The sequence below is a fragment of the Chiloscyllium plagiosum genome, chromosome 1, assembly GCF_004010195.1.
Source record: "Chiloscyllium plagiosum isolate BGI_BamShark_2017 chromosome 1, ASM401019v2, whole genome shotgun sequence".
Lineage (NCBI taxonomy): Eukaryota > Metazoa > Chordata > Chondrichthyes > Orectolobiformes > Hemiscylliidae > Chiloscyllium > Chiloscyllium plagiosum.
The window spans coordinates 46,251,430-46,277,983 of NC_057710.1; the positions used below are offsets into that span (position 1 = coordinate 46,251,430).

General features: G+C 39.0%; 1 protein-coding gene across 1 annotated transcript in view; it reads right to left on the reverse strand.

The window, feature by feature from the left end:
* Positions 1-882: 882 nt before the first annotated feature.
* Positions 883-26,554, reverse strand: part of dctn3 (dynactin 3 (p22)) — a 29,043-nt gene continuing 3,371 nt past the window's right edge. Inside the window, exons 2-7 of the mRNA XM_043683946.1 lie at positions 15,052-15,136; positions 7,323-7,409; positions 5,787-5,870; positions 5,386-5,444; positions 5,065-5,124; positions 883-2,630 (exon numbers count right to left, since the gene is read on the reverse strand). Of these exons, the coding sequence (XP_043539881.1) occupies positions 2,541-2,630; positions 5,065-5,124; positions 5,386-5,444; positions 5,787-5,870; positions 7,323-7,409; positions 15,052-15,136 (465 nt within the window). The 3' untranslated portion in view covers positions 883-2,540. The remainder of the gene's footprint in view (positions 2,631-5,064; positions 5,125-5,385; positions 5,445-5,786; positions 5,871-7,322; positions 7,410-15,051; positions 15,137-26,554) is intronic.

A 26,554-nucleotide genomic window follows, 5' to 3' on the forward strand; every position in this document is an offset into this window, starting at 1 on the left:
AACGGAAACCAACACGCCCATTCTAAAAGATGAGAGACTTAACAAACAATCCAGGTCTTTCTCAATATATAATTTCAGTTACATCACATTGTAAACTTTTGCTATAGATTCTGTGCCCTACGATCTTATACTCCACAACCACTTGATGAAGGAGCAGCACTCCAAAAGCTAGTGATTCCAAATAAACCAAGTATTGTGCGATTTTTAACTTTATATCTGGAGAAAGTGGGACTTGAAACCAAGCCCCCTGATTCAGAGGTAGGGACATGACCGCTATACATCCTGAGCCCCATGCTCGGTTCTCTTAAATACTGGACATGATCGAAACCTTGCAAAAGGTTCATTTGACAGCTAATAAACTGTTACACTGTTTAATAACCATCAATTACCACAACATAGCACATGGGAAATTTTTAAACTGTTGAATAGCAGAAATTTCAGATATTATAAAAGTTAACCTTAGTTGAGACACACAGGGAATGAGGCTGGAAGATACAATTATTACCTACACGGCACAGTCCTATGTTAGAAGTGAAAGATCCGGGACTGTTGGAAGAAATTGTTGGCGCACGCAGCGTGTGGGTGCACCACAAGTGTTCAGAAATGACCTCAATGAATTCAAAAGTGGTCAATATAAAATCAGATGTTTCTCACTGTAGTCTCCTGCAACTTCCCTTCACAACGTTAAGGGAGGAACATTCCAGCTTAGCCCTGAACAGCGGACCCAGATTAACACATGAATGAGCTCATATCCTAGGTAAACCCACTATGAAAACTTCAGTCACTGCACTAAAGTTACCATTGCACTTTAATAAAAAATATTGTCAAGGAAGCAAGACAAAGTTGGCAGTTTTGTTACAATATAAATATTGACACGTGCCATTGCAGTTCACATATTACCAAAGATTTATTTGTTCAGATATGAGAAAACTTAGAAGCAGTGGCATTAAGAACATTGAACGAATAAAAAAAGATGGTCGATATGGAAAAGAAACTCCACAACTTTAAAAAAAATATAGAATTACTTAAGATACCAGATGGTAGATGACTGACACCCCAATGTGGAAGGAAAAGATATTCAAGTAATATTTTATATTTTAATGGATGGAATAAGGGCAGAGGAAAGAAAAAAAATTAAGCAGGGAAAACAAAGCTGCTGCTAGATAAGTTCTGAGCCCAGACTGTTTTACTTCTCTTGGCTGAGGGGGAAATGGCTTGAAAGCTTGGAAAGGTTATGCCTAGCCCAGATGCACGATAGCTCAATTGACTGGTTAGTCATCACCTGCCCCTTTCTGCATGTGTACATGTACATGTGCACAGCTCAGTGGATAACTCATGGTTTACTGCCTAGAATTCTTGTGATGACATTCCTGTGAAATGACACACTGCAATCCAGTTATTGTAGTGAATGGAATACTTCCATGACCACTAAGTTTTGGGACTTTAATATATGCATTTGATTTAGTTATTTAGATTTGGTTTATTTTAACAATATTACATGAGTCATATCTCCCTCACGAGCTTTTCATAGCTTTGTCCTCTTAATGGGAAACACCTGCTGCATCATCATAAAATTGGATTAGCTCCACCATTCCATTAGCTCAAATTAAAACAGAACCTGAACCAGGTCTGAGCTTGTTAACACTTAGATGGGAAACTGTCTGGGAATATCGGACACAGATGACCTTCAAACCTCTTTAAATTTAATCAAGAGTCCTTTCTTCAGGGGGAGGTGTCTTAATATTTCCTTGGGAGTGGGCAATAGCAAATTAATCTAATGGCTAATACAAAGGAAGAACCTTGCTTGGCATAACCAGGTGACTTTATTAGCTATTTTCGCTAATACCAATTTTTGCTCAAGACTTTAAGTGTATAATGTATTCTTTAAGCATATTGCTCAAACCAAACCATCCCCCTTTCATATTGTGCTCAGTGAACTCTTTTGGTATCTAGCCATAATTGGCAGGGATTGCACTGGAACTTATTAAATTCCTCCCCCCTCCCATAACATTGTATTTAGTTCTCAGACTGCAGATTAATTATCATAGTAGCCAACAAAACAGAAAAGGATTTAATATAACTATATACAATCCTCTTAACAAACTGTCGAATGAGATAGTAAACTGCAAAATATTCTATATTACAGAGGTTGCACAAAATAGTTTTGCATCATATTATACTAATACCCAATCTTTAAATGCTGTAAAAGGAAGGCAATCATTGGCAAATATGAATAAACCATTGCTTTTAAAATATGAATAATTACATTATATGGTTAGCTCAAGTTTTAAATATTAGAATGTAAACCTAGAAATGTGACACTCCAAATTAATAGGACATTCATCCTGCCACACTATAATACAATGCTAGTTCTCCAATTGCAAGACATTTTAATAGGAAATACATCCTAGAGAATATTTTCAAATAATAATATTTTCAGTATTACTAATTACATATACAATACTATATAGATAGCAAAAAGAATGGTTTGTTCCACTTCCACATAATATTTTGATCCACCCAGGGTATGTGATGTGATATCAGTCAGCGATTGGCTTCATTTGCTTTGCCGCTTCAAGCTTGGTTAGTAGTTCTTCCCACTGAACAAACTGCTTTGAGAGGAGTAGAATCTGAAGGTCATTGTCAAGATCAAACTATCTATAGGATCCTGAAAGGTCTCAAACTGTAAAATTTAAATATTTACTCCAAATGTAAATTAAATTCCATTCAATAAATCAAGTTGATTTTAAAAAGTTACTTATTCATGTGCTTCGGAAGCACAAAGTGTCAAAATGAGAAATATGTCAATAACAATTTCATGTTGAAGTTACCATGAGGGATGGATTCACTAAAAGCAACTGCTATAACACACTTAAAATGACATAGCCCACTTTTGGACCAAAGCTCAATGCATCTTTCATTTTGTCTCAAATCTGTTGACCCCTGTCAATGAGATTCTTGAAATATTAGCAGTTCAATTCCCTGCAGAAGTCCCTATTCTAACAAGAATATAAGAACTAGGATCAGGAGTAGGTAACTCAGCCCTTGAGTCTGCTCTGCCAGTTAACTTGATTATGGCTGATCTCATCTCAGCCTTAAATCCACTTTTCTGCCTGCTTTACATAACCCTTTAACCTGTTACTAATTAATAATAGCTCTGTAACCTCCTTAAGTGCCCCTGCATCCATTGCACTCTGGGGTAGTGAATTCCACAGTCTCACAACCCTTTGAGAGAAATAATTTTTCCTCAGCTGTTTTAAATCTGCTACCCCTTACTCTAAAACTATGATTTTCTGTTTTAGATTGGCTCACGAGGAAACATCCTTCTATGTCTACTTTACCAATTCCCTTTGCCATTGTGTTTCAAGTACACCTCGTCTTGTTCTTCTAAACTCCAAAACGTATAGGTCTAAACCACTCAATCTCTCTTATTAAGACAACCTTGAGAACCAATCTAGTGAAACTCCTCTGAACTGCCTCCAGTGCAACTACAGAACAATCTCGGTTATCCGAACATCAATTATCCGAATTCCGGATTATCTGAACAAGATCTCAAGATCCCATAAATGCTTCCTTTGCTTATGATCAGATCAGTTATCCGAACAAAATACTCCCCACCCATCTTGTTTGGATAATCGAGGTTGTTTTATACATTCTTCCTCAAATAAGGGGACCAAAATTATGTACAAAATTCCAGATGCGGTCTCACTAATGCTTATACAGTTGCAGTATTACTTCCCTACTTTTATACACTTCTCCTTTAGCAACAAAAGCCAAAATTCCAATTTGCCATAATTACCTGTTGTACCTGCAAAGCCGTTTTCTGCAAATCATGCATGAGACACCCACACCACTTTACACCAAAGCACCCTGACATTTCTATTTAAATAAGTTGCTTTTCTATTTCTCTGACCAAAATGGATAACTTCACACTTACCTATGTTAAACTCCATCTACCAAATTTTAGTCAATGACCTATTCTATCCATATCTATTTGTAAATTTCTTATTACAACTTATCTCTAGAGTGTCACTTGCAAATTTGGCCATGGTAAATACTAGAAACCTTGTTAACAAAATCAATGAAATATATTTTTACAACCATCTAAAAATATATTTAATTGATGAGACGGTTTAAATTTCAAATCATCTAGATGTCATTTGGATTAGCTACAAGTGATGGTATTTAAACGAAAAAAAGGGTTTGGCAATGGAGGAGGCCCAGGACCTGCATGCATTGGTGGAGTAAGAGAGGGAGTTGAAGTGTTTAGTCATGGGGTGTTGGGGTTGGTTGGTGCGGGTGCCCTAGACATGCTCTCTGAAACAATCCGCAACCCTTACCACCTGACTCCTGGAGGAAGAATGCCGCATATTCTGCCTTGGGGTCCTGCAAGCACACAGGGTCAATGTGGTTTGCACTAGTTTCCTCATTTCCCCTCCGCCCACATTATCCCAGTCCCAAGCCTCCAACTTGGCACGGTCCTCTCTGACCTGTCCATCACCTTTCCCTTCTCCCCACTTTCATCTACCTATTGCATTCTCAGCTACCCTCGCTCCCACTCTCTTCTCCTTTCCTCCCCCCCCGCCACCCTCCCATTTTATCTCTCAGCACCCCGGAACACAAGCCTCAATTCTGATGAAGAGTTTATGCCCGAAAAGTCGATTCTCCTACTCCTCAGATGCTGCTTGACCTGTTGTGCTTTTCCAGCATCACACTCTCAACCCTGATCTCCAGCATCTGCAGTCCTCACTTTCTCCTCCCTGAATATTAAACATGACAAGATCAATCCATATTAGAACCCAAAAGTAATTCAAAATAGTGAAACAAGGAAGTGGATTCTGACTGCATTACAATCACAAGATTAAAAGACTCAAGTCAGGTCTGGGGCTAAACAGACCTCCCACCCACCCCTATATCCAGATGAGTTGCCCCTAAAGGAGGCAGCTGTGACTCTTTCAAACCACATAAAGAGGAGGCAATGTTACTGTTGTAAGTGAGAATTCTATAATCAAGTTAATCTGATAGACCATTACAAAAACCTGGATTATAGAAACCAAAGGATACCATTTTGTTATACTCATCCAGCATCTTGCTTACATCTTTTGTAATCGCATTACATTGATCCTGCAATAAAACATGAGAAAAAATTGACAGAAAGAGGATTACCAATGAAAACAAAATGATCAATAAAAATGATGAAAGGACTGGCAGATTTTATTTATTTTGTTGCATTTATTTCAAAAAAATAGAAAGAATTAAAACAACACATATAGAAAGAAAGCCTGTAGTATCACAAGTTTTACCACAATTGATCATTAACTGACGTTCATTCCATATAAGAAAATCAATTAGAGAAATACTAAATATTTGCAGTACATACAGTACCTGCTCCTGAATTTGAACCTGGGTCAATGCTTGCACCTTTGATGAATAGTTTGGAACAGCTGCAAGTACATAAGCAACAAATTGGATTTTTGCATTATATCCTTTAATATAGAGAATTTGTCCCCACACATTCAAAGCAACGAGGTGGAAATGAGAGCAATTTGGGGGGGGAAGAGAGAACTGGGCTAAGGGATAGAAGTGGGAAAAGACAAGGGCAGTTTTGGTTGTAACCAACCATTTCACATCCTTAATCCAATTTTAAGAGCAAACTTGTACCCAGAAGACAGTAAATTTGAAGAAAATGAGAACCATTGGCTGGATAAATAAGCAGTGCTATGATTAAAAAAACTGACAGGATTGAGTTAAGTGATACACTTTCTCAGGTAATTGCTTGCACTTACCTTTAATGTGTTCACTCTCAAGGTATGGTTGATGCTTTTTCACAGATTCTAAAAGGCGCACTTGAGAATGGATAAAATGTTCCTCTGTAATGCAAAGAAAACAGAGTTAATAAAAATAGTGTCTCTCAAATAATACACACATATCCTGTTCTCAGAATTAAATGCAAAATAAATATTTTCATATTAAAAACTATTTCCTTAATCAAGACAGGAAATCAGTCATAATGGTCACTGAAACTGCAATGACAACAATTGTCAAATTGGTAATTTTGTTTAATGATCAGGTGAGAAACTGCAATACATTATGCCCTTGATAAGAGAGCTCTTTTGGTACAGTGGTAGTGACCCACCTCTGGGCCAGAAGGTTGGGGTTCAATCCCTATCTGCCCCAGACATGTCTCATAACGTGTTTGAATGGATTAATTAGAAATATCTACATCTGTACCCTTTATGTAGTGCACTCCTTTAGTAAAGGAGCATATGGTGTAGTCCTCAAAGCTGAGTTGGATTTGTAGCACTACTGTCACAATTAATTACTTTCCAATTCACTGTCTCCTTCAATTTCACCAATTATCCTTTTCCAGATTCTAATAGCAGTCCAATGAATTCAAATTATTATTTAGCACTTTGACCACAAATAAAATGTCAGCAGACATCAACTATAGGATGCAAGAATGTCACTGAAACTCAGCCAGTTCCAGCCATAACATGTCCATGGCACCCACCGCTTAAGTAAGTACACTGTCAAATTATGGTTGACTGTAGATTGCTGAAACTATTTTATTGGTTAGTGGTGACATCCTAGTACAAGCGGAGTACGATATTTGCTGATTAGAAAATTACAAATACAGTCATTGTGGATATGAATGTCCCATAACAATTATTTGACTCTTATAAACTTTTGGAGGGCTCGACAGTTGCATACATGATGTAGACTTTACAACTACTGGTTATAGTTTCAGATCAAGGAGGACCAAATTGGAAGGACCTAAGAGGACTCAAGCTCGTAGCTTTTAAAAACATTGTGAAAGTTCATTGCATAATGCACTTGTACTGGACATGGCATAGTAATAGGTGAATAAGCAATGTTGTGAGAAAATAGAGTTGATGCCGAAGATCAGCCATAGTTATAGTGGATGAAGAAGCAGACTTAAAGGGTCGTATGGCCCACTCCTCCTCCTATTTATCTTCTCACTGATGTCCACTGGCATGCTTGTTAATGAGTCAGCAGTGTATTATAATTTCTGTAGAATCTCTTTTATTCACTCCTTCAATTTTTGTGAACTTGAAGGATCAAACAATAATTTTCTAGAAATTAAAGCAAACTCAAGTACACACATCTTTCACTTTGAAAGTAAAGTTAATCATGAATGAATAATCACAGGTAATTTGTGAAGTACCTTTGAACATTAAAGTTTAACAGATAACATTCAATTTTCTTCCTGCACTCCTTTTTTTCCCCCCTCAAAATCTGTCTTAAATTTCAAAACATTTAAAAGATCATTGTTCTCCTTACCTCAATAAACAGACAGTTACCTGCTAGGATGAATTCTAGTTTCATGGCATCTGGGATAGCAATTCTATCAATATACTGAGGGTCCAAGTACTTTATCAGATCATCAACTGAAAGTATAGAAATTATACAATAACTAGTTACATTCTTATATTAAAAAGGGGAAAATTAGTAGTTTTTTTTGGATTCTACATGAATGGATTATATTAGCATCCAGAAACAAAAGTGTTTTGAATATTTTTTTTGAAAAGGATGAATTCCAGAATATCAACAGTATGCTTAAGGACTTTTAATAAAATTTGATCAAACATGCCAATTGATAATAGACAATGACAAACAAGGTTCTGCATATTCTTCTACAAGAGATAACAAGGTGATGTTGTAAAGTTAGTTGTTTGATTACATACCATGACCTAAAGCTAAAACGTTATTCGGCTTTGATGTACAAAGATTACTAGGTGATGACAAGAACAAAAGAATGTCCTTAATCTCTTCAACTTATTTCCAGAAATGTATGCTGACCTAAACTGTGCTACAGCAGCTTCTCCAAAAATCCTATAACACAAAACTATTGAAAGTAAAAGCCACCAAAGTAAGCATGTTAAATATAAAGGGAAGACATCCAAACAGAACAACTAGAAAAGCAGCCCATTATTTGAAATATTTTACTATAATGTACATAGCACAATAAAGACAGTTTATCAGAAATCATTAAGGCATATTATCGCTTTACATTGGACCATCAAATATTGTAATACTGAAACTGGACAAGTTATTTTTTTTAAAAGGGTATGGATTCTCCACACAAAATAGCACCTACTGAAATAATGGACCACCTTGATAAAAGTCTCTTGGACAAGATACTAACTATATTCTCACAGAGGAAATATAGATCTTCTTCTTTAGATCAAGGATGGACAGCTGAGACCTTCTGTTTGCATTCTCAGTGACATGTGATATTAAGAGTTGTTTCATGAGCATTGGGGAATGGTGTGTGGAGGAGCAGTCTCTAGCTGCTGAAGCCCAAGCGCAGAATTTCCAAATGTTTCCTGGATTTTATGTCCCGAGAGACGTCTACCCAGACAATGAGAGCTCAGTACAGTTGATGGACAGTCATCCGGAAGTGGAACTGCAAAGAAGTGCAGGAGTTTTTGGAGATGCGCCACTCCCAACCAGTCCTCAGCACTGGAATCAGCCAAAAATGATAACAATTAAAGTAGTGCAGTCCAGATCATGGCAGCAATGAGCAAGTGACTACATGAGATTCCAGAGTTTAGGGAATAGCAACTCACTTCTATAACTACCATTAGAGTCCTACATGTTGTGTTGCTTCTCTGGTTCCAGAACTGAAGGCATCACCAAAGGGGGTAATATTATCCAGAAAAGTAAGTGAGCCAGAGGTTTTGCAACACAGCCGTACTAATGATAGAAAAGCAAGATATTGTGGTCATAGGGCAGATTTTCAGGCTTTAAGGAGGAAGGTTAATAGTATTATAAAGGTACTGATCTCAGGATTAGTTCCAGCGCCGTATGCTATTATGGTTAAATAGGTAACACAAACATAGAACATTACAGTATAGTACAGGCCCTTCGGCACCTGATGCTGCGCCAACCTGTGGAACCAATCTGAAGCCTATCTGTCCTATACTATTCCATTTTCATCCATATGTTTATCCAATGACCATTTAAATGTCCTTACAGTTGGCGAGTCGAATACTGTTGCAGGCAGTGCGGTCCACACCCCTACTACTCTCTGAATAAAGATTAGATTAGATTAGATTAGATTAGATTACAGTGTGGAAACAGGCCCTTCGGCCCAACAAGTCCACACCGACCCGCCGAAGCGAAACCCACCCATACCCCAACATTTACCCATTTCCTAACACTACGGGCAATTTAGTATGGCCAATTCACCTGACCCTGCACATCCTGAAGCCTATCTGTCCTATACTATTCCATTTTCATCCATATGTTTATCCAATGACCATTTAAATGTCCTTACAGTTGGCGAGTCGAATACTGTTGCAGGCAGTGCGTTCCACACCCCTACTACTCTCTGAATAAAGAAACTATCTCTGACATCTGTCCTATATCTATCATCCCTCAACTTAAAGCTATGTCCCCCGTGCATGCCATCATCATCCGAGGAAAAAGGATCTCAATGTCCACCCTACCTAACCCTCTGATTATCTTGTATGTCTCAATTAAGTCACCTCTCAGCCTTCTACTCTCTAATGAAAACAGCTCAAGTCCCTCAGCCCTTCCACATAAGACCTTCCCTCCATACCAGGCAACATCAGAGTAAATTTCCTCTGAACTCTTTCCAAAGCCAAACAGCCTGTACTGCGCTGTAATGTTCTATATCCTTTCTGTAATGTGGTGTTCGTAATACTTCAAGTGAGGCCTCACCAGAGTTTCATACAGCTGCAGTATGACCTTGTGACGCTGAAACTCAATCTCTCTACTAATAAAAGCTAACACACCGTATGCCTTCTTAACAATCCTATCAACCTGGGTGGCAACTTTCAGGGATCAATGCACATGGACACCGAGATCTTTCTGCTCATCTACACTACCAAGAACCTTACCATTAGCCCAGTACCCTGTATTCCTGTACTCCTTCCAAAGTGAATCATCTCACACTTTTCTGCATTAAACTCCATTTGCCACCTCTTAGGCCAGCTCTGCAGCTTACCCATGTCCCTCTGTAACCTGTAGCATCCTTCAGCAATATCCACAACTCCACAGATCTTAGTGTCATCTGCAAATTTACTAACCCATCCTTCTACGCCCTCATCTAGGTCATTTATAAAAATTACCAACAGCAGTGGCTCCAAAACAGATCCTTGCGGTACACTACTAGTGACTGAACTCCAGGATGAACATTTTCCATCAACCACCATCCTCCGTCTTCTTTCAACTAGCAAATCTCAAATCCAAACCACTAAATCACCCTCAATCCCATGCCTCTGTATTTTGCGCAATAGCCTACTGTGGGGAACCTTATCAAATGCCTTATTGAAATCCATACACACTACATCAACTGCTTTACTCACATCCACCTGTTTGGTCACCATCTCAAAGAACACAGTAAGGTTTGTGAGGCACGATCTACCCTTCACAAAACCATGTTGACTACCCCTAATCAACTTATTCCTCTCTAGATGATCATAAATCCTATCTCTCCTAACCTTTTCCAACACTTTACCCACAACTGAAGCAAGGCTCACTGGTCTATAATTAACAGACCAGTCTCTACTCCCCTTCTTGAACAAGGGGATAACATTTTCTATCCTCCAGTTTTCTGACACTATTCCTGTAGATAATGACGACATAAAGATCAAAGCCAAAGGCTTGGCAATTTCCTTCCTGGCTTCCCAGAGAATCCTAGAATAAATCCCTGTATTCCTGATGAAGGGCTTTTGCCCGAAACGTCGATTTTACAGCTCCTCGGATACTAATCCAGAATCTGGTTTCCAGCATCTACAGTCATTGTTTTTACCTAATCCTAGAATAAATCCCATCCAGCCTGGGGACTTGACTATTTTCACACATTCCAAAATTACCAACACCTCCTCCTTGTGAACCTCAATCTTGTTTAGTCTAGTAGCCTGCATCTCAGTATTCTCCTCGACAACACTGTCTTTTCCATTTGTGAATTCTGATGAAAAATATTCATTTAGTGCTTCCTCTCGCTCCTTGAACCCCATGTGCAACTACAATTATCCTTGATTGGCCCTAATCTTTCTCCAGTCATTTTTTCATTCCTGATATACCTATAGAAAGTTTTGGGGTGTTCCTTGATGTCATCTGCCAATGACTTCTCACGTTCCCTCCTGGCTTCTCTTCACACTCTCTTTAGGTCTTTCCTAGCTAACTTGTAACTCTCATGTGCCCTAACTGAGCCTTCACGTCTCATCCTAACATAAGCCTCCTTCTTCCTCTTGACAAGAGATTTGATTTCTTTAGTAAACCACAGCTTCCTAGCTTGACTACTTCCTATGAGGCTGGCTGAGTCTTAGTGATGACAAAGAAAATGACATATGCTTCGAGGTGTAGAGGAAAATAAGAATACTTATTGAGTACTTTTAATTAACGTTTACCAAGGAACAGGATACAAACAAAATATCAGCAGAAGCAGTGATAATAGAAGTAACTCATCATGTGAAAACGGACAGATGGGGTATGCTGGAAAGGCTGGCTATACTTACAGTGGAAAACATTACCTGTCTGGATGATGTGTACTTCAGAAATACAAAGGAAGTGGAGGTGAAGATAGCAGAAGGATTCCTCATAATCTTTCAGTTTTCACAGCACACGAGGGAAGGTTATGAAGAGTGGAGTATAGCAAATGTAACACCTTTATTCAAGAAAGGTCATAAGGGCATTTGGAGTAACTACGTGCTGGTTGGTTTACCACCAATTATACGTATGGCTAACAGGTGCTTGGAGAAATTTGAATTAATTATGGGAAGTCAGTATAGATTTGTAAAATATTTGTAAGTATTTGTAAAATCACACTTGACTAATCTATTTGCACTTTTGAATCAAAACCAGAGTAAATGGGATTCAAGGGAAATCCCTCAAGTTGGAGTCATACCTGGCACAAAGGAACATAAATATGGTTATTGGAGGTCAGCCAGCTCAGCTCAGCTCTGGGACACCTCTGCAAGAGTTCCACATGGCAATGTCTTAAGCACAGACATCTTGCTGCTTCATAAGGCCAAAACCTGAGAGGTTTGCTGATGGCTGCCCAACATTAAGCACCATTTGCAACTTCTCGGATACTGAAGCAGTTCCCTGACTAAATGCAGCAAGATCTGGATAATATCCAGGCTTGGGCTGACAAGTGGCAAGTAACATGCATGCCACACAAACACCAGACAATATATATTTCTATTTCTTCAGTATTGCTGGAGCAAAATCCTGGAACTCTCTCCCTAACAGCATTGAAGTCTACCCACAGGACGTGCAGTGCAGTGGTTCAAGGAAGCAGCTCACCACTACCTTCTTAAGGGCAACTAAGGAATGGCTATTAATGCTGGTTCAGGCAACCCATGAGTAAATAAATTAGTGGAGAAGATTATTGAAGATAATACAATGAATGCTTCTATATGGATTTTCAAGAAAACAACTAACCAAGTATAGACAACAGGCTTTTTATCAGAATTCAGTCTCAAGGAATTGGGGAACCATTGTCAACTTTGATAAAAAGGAAATAAAACAGCAAGTGGTGGTAAGTTGTTTTGCAGACTGGGGGATAGTAGAAGGAGGTGTTCTTCAAGGACCAGTGCATGGACCACTGCTGTTTTGATATATGTAAAAACATTGGATATGGAATGCAAAGTAAGTAGGCCAATTTGCCGATGATACCAAACTTGAAGATGTACCAAACAGTGATGATACCAATGCCTACTGAAAAGGAGTGACGTAGGAAGCATAAAGCAGAGAAGTACAGAGAGGTGCGATAGGTGTTATGGCACAATTGCATAGGAAATTGTGCTTAAGCTTTGTAATGTTTTGGCCAGGCTGCAGTTAGAGATCTGCACAGTTTTGTGCAACAATTTAGGAGATATGTGAAGGACCATGACATGGTTAAGAGAAGACTTTCCAATTCAGGGAGAGAGAATTTATGTTTTCTCTGTAAGGTCAAGTTGGAGAAATTAGGACAGTTTTTTTTTAGATATCAGATCACAAGGAAAAATCGAAGAGATGCACAAGATGATGATATGGATAAAGGCAGACAAAGAAATGCTACTGCTATGAGCATCTGCTTCTTTGACCAACTTCAAATGAATTCTGGAAAGCCCAATTTCTTTGAGATGCCTTGTGATGCGTAACAGCTTTACTCCATCCATTTATGTACCTATAAAATTAGAGTCAATTGCACAATGCATTAACTGAGCACTTCAAACCTCAATTCTTAGTTCCCGTATGAAATTGCCATGAGGAATCCGTCTAGATGTTCAATGTTCTTTAATGGATCAGGTAAGTTCTTCAGCAATAAGAAAAACACATTTTGTTTTTCTCAATGTTTGTAATATTTCTTCTTCCTTGGCTTATCCAAATAAATGACTTATGTCCCTTGCCACCTTTGCAATTCACAAGTATATTTTTGTATTCAAAAAGGGATGGAGACAAAAAAGGTAATTGTGGGCAAGTTAGCTTAACAAGTGCTATTGTGAAACTGTTAAGAGTCTATTATAAGGAACATAAAGCAGAGCACTTAGAAATGTATAATATAATTACAATCAGCATGGCTTCATGAAATGAAAGTCATGCCTCACCAAAGTATCAGAAATCTTTGAGGATGTATTAAGCAAGATACATCACATAGAAATCAGTGGGTGCAATATATTTGAATTTCCAAAATAGGATATTGCATATAAAGCTACTGAAGAGCCCACAGGGTTGGGAATAGAATATGAGCATGGATACAGGATTGGCTAACTGCAAGAGTTAGGAAGGGGGTGCATATGCTAACTAGTGAGATACTGAAGCACTATTACACATAACATGACTTGAATGATACAAGCAAATGTACGATTGCATTTGTAGATGTTTGTAGATGACACAAAAATAGGTGGGAAGCAAGTGGTGAGGATGATACAAAGAGGGTACAGGGTTTTTGGGACAGGTGGAGTAAAAGGCACTGCCATTTTCGATCAACGATTATCATATTAAACAGCAGGGCACGCTCAATTCTTGTTCCTATCTTTCTACCCGAAGGATGTTGTGAAACTTGAACAGGTTCAGAAAAAACTTTACAAGGATGTCGCCAGTGTTGGAAGATTTGAGCTGTAGGGAGAGGTTGAATAGGCTGGGGCTGTTTTCCCTGGAGGGTTAGTACAATTGCAACATTTAAAAGGCATCTGGATGGGTATATGAATAGGATGGGTTTGGAGGGATATGGTCCAGGTGCTGGCAGGTGGTTCTAGATTGTGTTGGGATATCTGGTCAGCATGGACAAGTTGGACCAAAGGGTCTGTTTCTGTGCTGTACATCTCTATGACCAGATAGCTATATTCGCATTAGACAGCGACATCTAGTCACGGCTTATTTTAAGGATCACCACACCTCAGGCGAGATAAACAAGGAAGAAACTTTATAATGACTTCAGCAAGTACAGGAATTGAGTTCACAATGTTGGAATCACTCTGCATCGCAAACAGACATCCAGTAACAGAGCCAACCAAATCCTCTTTCCTCCTAGTACAGCTGAGAGCAATAATCACCTGACTAGAAACAGATTATCAGTACCACCTCCACTGCTGAAGCTGTCACCAACAACTTAAGTCTCATTTTTTCCCTCAACACTCTGTTCCCTATATATTCTAAAAATGGTCAAGATTGTCTTGCATCTAAAAGGGCCAACATTATTCTACTGTGTGGACTTCCAATTTCTCTTCCTAAAAACATGAAAGTTCTCACTTTTCTGTTTAACGTACACTACCAAAGCTCTGAAGCCTAAACTTGCAGTTACTTGATTACCACTTCTTGATTCATCCTTTCTCTATTTCTCCAATTTTTTCATCACATCTATAGCTGTGCTATTTGTTTTCCATCTTAGCTCCTAAATTTAAGAAAATGACTTTTAAAAGGAAATGGGTCAAGAGATACTTTTATGAGCAATAGCGAAATGAAGGATGTAAATGTTCAAAATCTCTTTGCAGACAAGAAAAACATGAAGAATTAGCACAAGTGCAATCTACATAGCTCAAACTTGCTTTAAACAGAGTAGTCTGTACTTACTCTTCTTATACAAAGTTTTTATCCTCTCTCTTTTGCTGGAAATATTCCCCAGTGCAGCCTGAACTTTTACGATGCCATCTGTAAACTGGAAACAACAAAGTAAATTATGGGTCAATAATGCTTAAACAAACTAATTTTAAATTTGACCTTTCCTTGTATTTTCAGTAAAAAGCTGTAACTGATCTCCAAAAGAAACTCATGAGTTTTTGAGAAGATTTGTAGCTCAGGTTGAGGTTCTGGATGGAGGTTTGCTCGCTGAGCTCGAAGGTTCATTTTCAGACGTTTCATCACCATACTAGATAACATCTTCAGTGAGCCTCCAGATGAAGTGAAGCCTCTGTTTGGATACTCGTGGGTACCCAATGAACACAGTCTGCTGATTTGATAGCAACAAACCCAAACAAGCAGATAAAACGCATCCAGAAACCCTAGCCACTCTCCCCTACATCAACGACATCTTGGAAATGACTGCCAGACTACTCAGACCCCTTGGCATCATGGTATCCCACAAACCCACCAACACACTAAAAGTGGAGCTAATGAACTTGGAGCACCCTATACAGACAACAAGCAAAATTAATGTCATTTACTAAATACCATGCAAGAATTGTAACACACACTACATTGGACAAACAGGCAGGAAACTAGCCACCAGGATACCTGAACATCCTCAACTAGCCACAAAATGACATGATCCTCTCTCACTAGTATCCTTACATACCGATAAGGAAGGACACCACTTCAACTGGGACATCCTAGGACAAGCCAAACAGAGATACGCATGAGAATTCCTAGAAGCATGGCATTCCAACTGGAACTCTATCAACAAACACATTGACTTGGACGCCATTTACCACCCCTGAGAAAAAGAACAAGAAATGACATCACAATCCAAAGAAACCTGAACATATAAATAGAAAGCAGGACTCATCAGCAGTGCTTCGTCTGGAGGCTCACTGAAGATGTTACCTAGTATGGTGATGAAACGTCTGAAAACAAACTTTCCAGCTCAGTGAGCAAACCTACATCCAAAGAAACTAGAAACCTGAAATAAAAACAAAAACGATGGAAATATGCAGATTTGGCAAGAAATGTACAGGTAACGTCTCAGGTTTGTGATTTTCCATCTACATGGGGTAAAATTAGAAAAGCAATAACTTTAAACATATTATTTTGGGATGGTTTGGGGGTTGGGAGGGTGGAAAAACAGGACAAAAGGGTGGAGCTCCACCCTATCACAAACTATCCTTCTCTCACCTCCCCTTCTTAGAACTAGAATAGGGTACCCCATGATCTCATCATGTGCTTCTGCCATTTCTGACACATCCAATGACATGAAGCTTTCAAGAACATCTTCACTCTACTCTAACATAAAAGTGAAAGGATGAGAAAAGAAGTGCATTAATTAAAATAGGTTACTTCTACTTGTATTTTTCAAGATTTCTGAGCATGTGTTTAATAGTGTTACTCTTTTAATATTCTGTTAATGTATTCTTAGAGGAGGTAGCTGCCTGATGTTGGCTGGTGGGATTCCACCTTTTGAATTCTTTTCTCTAAATGAGATGTTGATAGCTGTCGCTCAACAATTTCTCTGAAAAGACATTTATAAGAATGGAAAGTCATTTTCTGTGCAGTTACTAAGGAGCACTGTCAGTGTGCACAAGACCTCAGCTGAGTAGAACAAAGACTGAGCAAGATACTGACTATTCTATTGGAAATTTGGTTCAAAGTGGAAAAGGAGGACAGAAGTGCTTTAACTAGGGTCTTTGTAAGAAGTACATTGTCCAGAGCGACAGGCAGATGAAGAGGATAAAAGACATGGATCAAGAGACTGACCTCCAGTGAAACCAGTTACTTGGTGAGGATTGTTGAATATTTTTATTCTTTAAAGAAAAAGTAAGGTCTTTAGTTTCTTTAGGTCTCTAGTGTTTTACTTCAATATTTTCTTAAAAATAATTGCTCAAGTATTAGATTAATATTGGTGAGTTTTTTTTCCTTTAGTTTATAAAAGAACAAAATATCATTAGAGTGAAGTGTAAAGAGCAGGAAATCTCAACTAATAAATCGTCAGTTAAACCAAATACAACAGTGATGGCATGACAGGTGTTCTTGCTGAAACATGTGGAAACTGTTGGACATCAATATGATTCAGAGCAAACATCTGTACTCAGTCTTTACAGCTCAAGGAAGTTCAGATCCAAGTTGAGGAGCTGTAGTTTGAATTGTAGAGATTGTGCCACCTTAGGAAACAGGAAAGTTACCTGGACATTTTGCTCCAGATAATCTCTGAATTAGTACCAGTCATGGGCAAACTGACACAGGGTAAAGGAAGTCAAAGAGATAAATGAGTGGCTCAAAGATTGCTGTGGGTGAAATAGTTTTCAGTTTATGGTGTATAGGACCAGACCTGGGATAGAAGGAAGCTGACCTGGTTATATGTGCCTCATTTGAACCATACAGGGACCAATGTTCTGGCAAATCAAATAACTAGTGCTCTACAGAGGACATAAATTAATCAGAAGGGGAATGGATTTAATAAGCGGGAAAACATAGGCTTACAAGGCAAAGGGATATTGCAGCTATTTAGATAACAATATCCATCGTGGGTCAGAAAGGGACAGAGTCTACAAACATAACTAAACAACAATAAATAGTGTCAAAGGGGGAAAAGACAAAATTAGTAGTTCTTTACCTGAATGCACACAGTATTCAGAACAAAATAAATGACTTAACAGCACAAATACACATTAAAGGGTCTGATCTTACGACCATGTGATTTTAAGGAGATTAAAGCTAGGAACTGAACATCAGCAGTATGTGATTTTTCAAAGGACAGACAGGAAAGAAACAATAGGATTGTTGATATGGATGGAATAAGTACAATTGCAAGAAATAATCTTAGATCCATTTGGATGGAGGTAGAACATAAAAAGGGAAAGAAGAGTAGAAATAGTCTACAGGACCCCAACAGTAGCTATATGGTGGAATATAGAATAAATCAGGAGATCATGGCAGCATGTAACAAATGCAGTATATTAATCATGGGTGACTTTAATCTTTATGTAACTTGGGATAATCAAATTGGCACAGGAAGCCATGAGAATGAATTCAGAGTATATTTGGGACAGCTTCCTAGAAAAGTATCCTGTGATTCCAACAGGCTATTTTAGACCTAGTGATGTGTAATAAATGATGCCAAAGTAAAAGGTTCCCTAGGACACCGTGACTATATTGTTACAGAGTTTAACATTCAGCTTGAGAGGGAGAAACTTGAGTCGGAAACAACTGTTCTAAACTTAACTAACGGTAATTACAAAGTAATGAAGGTGGAAATGGCGGGAGTGGATTGGGGAAAAGGCATTTAGCAGCAAAGATAGTTAAGGAACAACATTCAACATTTAAGAAAATAATTCATGGCTCACAGCAAAGGCACATTCTTGTGAAGTTGAAGGAGTTAAAGAAGGGAATAAGCTAACCATGGTTAACTGGAGAAGTTAAAAATAGCATCAAATTGAATGAAAAAGCATATAACGTGACAAAGATTAGTAGTAAGTCAGAGGATTGGGAAAGTTTTAAAAACCAACAAAAGATAAACTAAAAAAAATGAGAAGGGTGAAAGTAAACTCACAAGTCATATCAAGCTTATTTAAATATTTATAAGGAAAAAGCTGAGGGGCTAATAATGGGGAACTATGAAATGACAAATACTATGCATCAGGTTTCACAGTAGAAAACATTAATAGCATTACAAAATTACCAAATAATCAAGGGGCAAAAGGAGAGAAAATAAATACAAGAAATGTCACTTAAAAGTGCTAGGGAAATCAGTGGAGCTAGAGAAGATAAAATCCCCTAGACCTGACAGGATGCATCCTAGTACATTAAAGGAAGTAGCTACAGAGAAAGTTGATATATTGCTAGCAATCTTCCAGAAATCATTAGAAAAGTCCTCCACAGTATTGGGAAACAGTCAATATAACAGCTTTATTAAAAAGGGAAGAAGCCGAAAAAATAACAAAAGGCCAGTTAGCTTAATGAGTGTTATTGGAAAAATGCTAGACTGTGTTCTAAAAGTTGTATTTTCAAAGCATTTAAAAATACATAATATGTTCAAAGTTTGTGAGAAGATTTGTAGCTCGGGTGCTCGTTGTTATGGTTCTGTTCGCCGAGCTGGGAATTTGTGTTGCAGACGTTTCGTCCCCTGTCTAGGTGACATCCTCAGTGCTTGGGAGCCTCCTGTGAAGCGCTTCTGTGTTGTTTCCTCCGGCATTTATACTGGTTTGTCTCTGCCGCTTCCGGTTGTCAGTTCCAGCTGTCCGCTGCAGTGGCCGGTATATTGGGTCCAGGTCGATGTGTTTGTTGATAGAATCTGTGGATGAGTGCCATGCCTCTAGGAATTCCCTGGCTGTTCTCGGTTTGGCTTGTCCTATAACAGTAGTGTTGTCCCAGTCGAACTCATATTGCTTGATATCTGCATGTGTGGCTACTAAGAATAGCTGGTCGTGTTGTTTCATGGCTAGTTGGTGTTCATAATACATAATATGATCGAACAGAATTAGCATGGCTTCATGAAGGGGAAATCATATCGACAAATTTATCAGACTTTTTTCGAGGTGGAACAAAGAACAAAAAGCATAGGAACAGGATCCTTGGCTCTCCAAGCCTGCGTGACACATTTTGCTCTTCCATACTAAAACTGTCTTCACTCACAATATCTGCATCCCTCTATTCCCTTCCTATTCACATTCTTCCAGGTGCTTCTTGAATGCTACTATTGTGTCTGCTTCCATCACCTCCTCTGGCAATGTACTCCAGGCACTCTCCACCTTTTGTGGTGGAAATATTCCCTCACACATCTCTTTTAAACAGCGCACCCCGCACCTCCCCACACCTTGAACTTGTGCCCCCTAGTAATTGACCCCTCCATCCTGAGAAAATCCACTCTCTCCATGCCATTTACAATCATATAAATCCTTGGCCCTCCAAGCCTGCGCCGACACATTTTGCCCTTCCATACTAAAACTGTCTTCACTCACAGTATCTGCAAGGATTGGAGGGCCATTCGTGGGTGGCACGGTGGCACAGTGGTTAGCACTGCTGCCTCACAGCACCCGAGACCCGGGTTCAATTCCCGCCTTAGGTGACTGACTGTGTGGAGTTTGCACGTTCTCCCTGTGTCTGCGTGGATTTCCTCCGGGTGCTCCGGTTTACTCCCACAGTCCAAAGATGTGCAGGTCAGGTGAATTGGCCATGCTAAATTGCCCGTAGTGTTAGGTAAGGGGTAAATGTAGGGGCATGGGTGGGTTGCGCTTCGGCGGGTCGGTGTGAACTTGTTGGGCCGAAGGGCCTGTTTCCACGCTGTAATGTAATCTAATCTAATCTAATATAAACTTCTATCAGGTTGCCCCTCAATCTCCTGGTTCCAGTGAAAACAAACCCAGTCTATCCAACTGAGTAGCAGTGGATGTAATATATTTGGATTTTCAGGAAGTGCCTATGGCATTGAAGATAGCATATTAGTGTGGATGGAGGATTGGCTAACTAATAGAAGAGAGGGAGAGTTGGGATAAGAGGTCATTTTCAGGATGGCAACCTGTAACTAGTTGAATGCTACAGGTATCAGTGCTGGGATCACAATTATTTACAATATATATTAATGGCCTGGATGAGGAAAGTGAACATACTATAGGCAAGTTTGGAGATGACAGAAAAATAAATGGGAATGCAAGTGGTGAGGATGTCACAAAGTCTGTAGAGGGTTGTGACCCAGTTGAATAAGTGAGGAAAAATGTGGGAAAACGACAGGTTATGCATCTTAGCAGAACGATAAAGAAGTTCAATGTTATTTAAATAGAGAAAGACTGCAGAATACTACACAACGATATGGGTGAGTTCATCTATGAATCACAAAAAGCTAGCATCAGGATCCAGCAGGTAATAGGGAAGACAAATGGAATGTTGGTCTTTATTCAAAGTGAATAGAGTTCAAAGTTCGGAAAGTTATGCTCAAACAATATGAGGCACTAGTCAGACCATAGCTGGAACAGTGTGAACAGTTCTGAGGCCCTTATCGAAAGACAAATATCCGGACATTGGAGCTGGTCCACAGTAGCTCACTAGGTTGACAGCAGGTATGGAGGGGCTGTCTTATGAGCAGAGGTTGAGCAGGTTAGATTTGTACTCATTGGTATTTCGAAGAATCAAAGGTGATTTTATTGAAAGACAGAAGATTCTTAGAAGACATGACAGGAGAGACGCATTCTCTTGAAGGAGTCCAAGACCAGAGAGCATATCGCAGAATAAGGAGCTTTACATTTGAGACAGAGATGAGGAGAAACATCTTCTCTCAGAGGATAAAGAAGCTGTGGTATTCTTTACAAGAAGGCTGTCGAGGCTAGGTCATTAAGTACATTCAAGGCGGAGATAGATTTTTAATCAGTAAGAGAATCAAGAGTTATGGGAAAAAGGCTGTACAGTGCAGTTGAGAATTATCAGATCAGCCACGGACCCACTGAATGGTGGAGCAGACTTGTTGGGCTACATGTCAAACTTACTGTTCATACACCTTTAGGTCCAATGAGTAGGATGTTGAAAATAAGTGAAATTCCAAACACGCATTGCCTTTGAAGCTTACGGTTTGATCTATGCAACAATGTGGGCTTTCTCGAAAAATTCCAGTTTAGCTGACAATCTTTTAACAGAACTGATTAATGGTAATTATAGTTTTAATATTGCCAAGATTTTATCTCATCTCCTTTGTTTTCAGTTCATCAATTGTGAAGTTCAAATTATCACATACTGAAGACCACCAATTAACCACGAGAAGGTAACCCACAAATGGGTCATTTTTCTTAAGTGCATTTATTTTTATCATCTAGAATGGATTATTTGAGGAGGAATATTGTGAACTATGATCCCCAAGAGCTGAAAATACCAAATAAAAATCTCTTGTAAACCTGATTTGGAGATGTGGGTGTTGGACTGGGGTGTACAAAGTTAAAAATCACACAACACCAGGTTATAGCCCAACAGGTTTAATTGGAAGCACTACGTTTGGGAGCACCTCTCCTTCGTCAGGTGGTTTCGGACCGCCGCTCCTTCATCCACCTGATGAAGGAGTGGTGTTCTGAAAGCTAGTGCTTCGAATTAAACCTATTGGACTATAACCTGATGTTGTGTGATTTTTAACCTTGTAAACCTGAAATACTTAATGTTGGCCACTAGAGCCTGCAAGTGATCCGAAACAAAAGAAGCAAAGTCTTTTCAGAATTATCAAATGTAAGACAAGTCAGTAAACAAGCAGGTAACTGAAAAATGGCTTTCAAAAATCAGTCCATATAAATATTCCTAAGCAATTTTTATGCATTGATTGACTTTTTAAAACAAATAAGCTATTCATTGAAGTTCATTTTTAAAACTGACAATATTTAAATTTATTGAAAATTGTGAATGAACCAAGAGTTCTGTCCTCTCTAACTGCAAGTGGGAGTTCCGAAAGTTGTGTTTTTCACAAGTTGTGGAAGCATACTTCGAATTACCAATGATGTAATTCCTCAAACTCACCTGATTCCATGGTCAAAAGTAAGATGATGGTGGCATAGAAATAATGTCACTGGACTAATAATTCACAACCCAGCCTAATGTAATGAATATGAATTCCACTGTGGCAGATGGATTTTGAGTATAATTTTTAAAAACTGAAATTAAAAGTCAAATGATGTCCATAAAATTATTTGTCATTAAAAACCCATCTCATTGTCCTTTAGGGGTGGAAAATGCCATCCTTGCCTGGCATCCATGATTCCAGACTCACAGCAATGTACGTGACCTGTAACTGCTGTCCAGGCAATTAGAAAAAGGCAATAAATGCAAGCAATGACCACATCCCAGCAACGTATAATAAAAAAATGTCACAACGTCTGATTAATTTACTGAGCCACACAGCTACTGGCATAATGTACAGCAAATTCAAACATCAATGTGGTGACTCAAAGAATGGTGTAAGAAAAAAGGCCTTTGATTCTTAACAGAAATACAGAGGGAGCTGTTCAAATGGGTTTCATGTGAATTAGGATGAGATCTCTGGCCTGACAAAATAAGCAGGGACATGGAGAACATTTAAACTCAAAGGGAGGAAGGGAAGGGAAATTAGACTGCTCATTGGTTTATTTTCCTTGTTTCATGCATTCAGACAGTCACTCAGATAGAGGTAAATAACTGAAATTGCAGGGATACAGCTACAAGGTAACCAAGACATTTAATATATTGAAAAAAACAATAGAAAGACAGTAGTGAGAAAGGATCTTGGCTCAGAAGATAAGAAAGCCAAAACAGTATGCGCTAAGATCAGAAATAACAAGGGAAACATTGGTGGGAGAGTTTATAGGATCCTAATAATAGCAATACTATGTCACAGTAGGCGACAACTGGTATCAGACTGCAAGGATAAATTTAGGGCACAGGTATTCATAATGTACTTGTAGATAAAGCAACTAAGAGTAACAAATCCATACTTGTAGAAGATACAAAGATGGTTGGGAATGTAAGCTATAAAGTGAGGAAGACATAAAGAGGCTCCAAGGAAATATGGACAGACTAAGCGAGTGGGCAACAATGTGGCAAATGGAATGATATGCTGGGTAGTGCAAGGTGAGTATTCATTTTGGTATTAAAAACAAGAAAAGCAGAATATTTAAAAAGGTGTGAAACTTATAAATGCTGATGTTCAGAAAGAGTTGGCATACATACATATTCAGGCACAGTAAGCAATTAAGGCAAATAGCATGTTTGCCTGTATTACAATATGATCAGAATACAGGAATAGGATCTGTTCATTGACACCAGTACACAAATGATTCCATACTATACATGTGGCACTGTGATTATTGCAGATTGCAAAGAAAACTTTACTTCGTAGTCTGTAACTCGTTATACTATTTCATTAAAATTGTCTCATTAATTGGTATTTTTATTCTTATATGTATAACAGATATCGTTGCTAATGGTGGCAGAAAACATTGCCACAGAAATAAGGAAGGCTTGCTTAAACACTGGGACCAGACCTGTAAGGCTGACTGTAGCTTCAATCTCTATATTTAGGGACAGAATTGAGTTGGAGGCTGTACAGTGGTTTCAATAGATTGACTCGTGTGATAAAAGGCTAAGTACACTGGATCTATATTATTTGGAAAACAGACAAATGAGGGATGTTTCCACATAATACACAAGATTTTGAAGGGGCTTAGACTATAATGAGAAACTTGGGAACTACAGACCTATGAGTCCAACTTCGGTTGTGGATAAGTTGCTGGAAGTGATTATAAAAGATAGGATTATGGACATTTAGAGAGGCAAAAGTTGATTAAGAATAATCAGCATGATTTTGTGTGAGGAAAACCACGTCTCAAAACTTGATTGAGTGTTTTTGAGAAAGTTACCAAAAAGACTGATGATGGCAGAGCAGCAGACGTTGTTTATTTGGACTTTAGTAAAACCTTTGACAAGGTTTCACATGGTAGACTAATTAGTAAAGTTAGGACACATGGGATTCAGGATGAGCTAGCCAGTTTGATACATAATTAGCTGAGCAGCAAAAGACAGTAAGGTGGAGGGTTGCTTTTCAGACTGGAGGCCTATGACCAAGCGGTGTTCCATGTGGATCTTTTCTGGGTCCTCTTTTGCTTGTCATTTATATAGATGATTTGGATGAGAATATAGAAGGCATTGTTAGTAAGTTTGCGGATGACACCAACACTGCTGGCATTGTAGACAATGAAAAAGGTTTTCTACGATTACAAAGGGATCTTGATCAAATGGGTCAATGGGCTGAAAAATGGCAGACGGAGTTCAATCTGGAAAAATGTGAGGTATTGCATTTTGGTACAACAAACAAGGGTAGGGCTTACACAACTAATGGTAGGGCCTTGGGGAAGTGTTATAGGACAGAGGGACTTAGGGATGCGGATACATAATTCTTTGAAGTTTACATCACATATAAACAGGTGGTTTAAAAGGCATTTGGAACGCTTGCCTTCACTGCTCAGTCCTTTGAGTAAAGGAGTTAGAAAGTCATGTTGATGTTGTACAGGACATTGGTGAGGCTTTGTCTGGAATGCTGTGTCTAGATCTGGTCACCCAGTTACAGCAAGGATATTATCAAGCTGGAGAGGGTTCAGAAGACGTTGACCAGTATGTTACCAGGTATGGAAGGTTTGAGTTATAAAGAAAGGTTTGATAGGCTGGGATTTTCTTCACTGGAGTGCAGGAGGTTGAGAGGCGATACAATAGAAGTTTATGAAATAGTGTGGGGTATAGATAGGTTGAGTTAATGGTAGTTGTGTCATCCCTAGGATGGGGGATTTACTTTTAAGAGGAGAGAAATTTAAAAAAGACAAGAGGCAAATCTTTTATACAGAGGGTGGTGCACGTGTGGAATGAACTTGCTGAGAAAGTGGTGGATATAATTATAAAGTTTAAAAGACGTTTGGAGAGATACATGAATAGGAAAAATTTGGAGGGATTTGGGGCAGGTGCAGGCAGGTGGACGAGTTTAGTTTGGGATTATATTTGGCATGGATTGGTTGGTCTGAAGGGTCTGTTTCTGTGCTATATGACTACTACCTGAAAGGGTGGATAGAGAACCCAATTCAAACCCCATCACCATGCTCCACATTCCTGTCCCCGATTCTATCCCCTCCCTTCACTCCTTCATCTCTCTCCCCTTTCTCCATTGTGCTATCCCTGCACAAATGTGAGGTAGTGGATTTTGGAAGGGCAAATCAGGACAGGACTGATACAGTTAATGGTAAGGTCTTGAGAGTGTTGCTGGACAAAGAGATCTTGAAGTGCAGGTTCTGAGTTCCTTGAAAGCGGAGTTGTATTTTGGATAGTGAAGAAGCATTTGGTATGTTTTCTTTTATTGGTCAGAGCTACAGCTATACAGGACATTGGGTAGCCACTTTTGGAATAGTGTGTGCAATTCTGGTCTCGTCAGAAGGATGTTGTGAAAATTGAAACAGTTCAGAAAAGACTTACAAGAATGTTGCCAGGGTTGGAGAATTTGAGCCAAAGGGAGAGGCTGAATAGGCTGGGGCTGTTCTCCCTGGAGCATCAGAGGCTGAAGGGTAACCTTATAGAGGTTTACAAGATCATGAGGGGTGTGGATACAGTAAATAGACATGATCTTTTCCCTGCAGTCAGGCAGTCCAGAACTAGAGGGCATAGGCTTAGGGTGAGAGGGAAAAGATTTAAAAGGGAACTAAAGGGCAACGTTTTCACAGAAGGTGGTGCGTGTATGGAACGAGCTGCCAGAGGAAGTGGGGGAGGCTGGTACAATTGCAATGAAGTATATGAATTGAAGTATACGAAATAAGGTAGGTGAACTTGCAGCGTGGGTTGGTACCAGGGACTTCGATGTTGTGGCTATTACGGAGACATGGGTAGAACAGGGACAGGATTGGCTGTTGCAGGTTCCAGGGTTTAAATGTTTTAGTAGGGGCAGAGG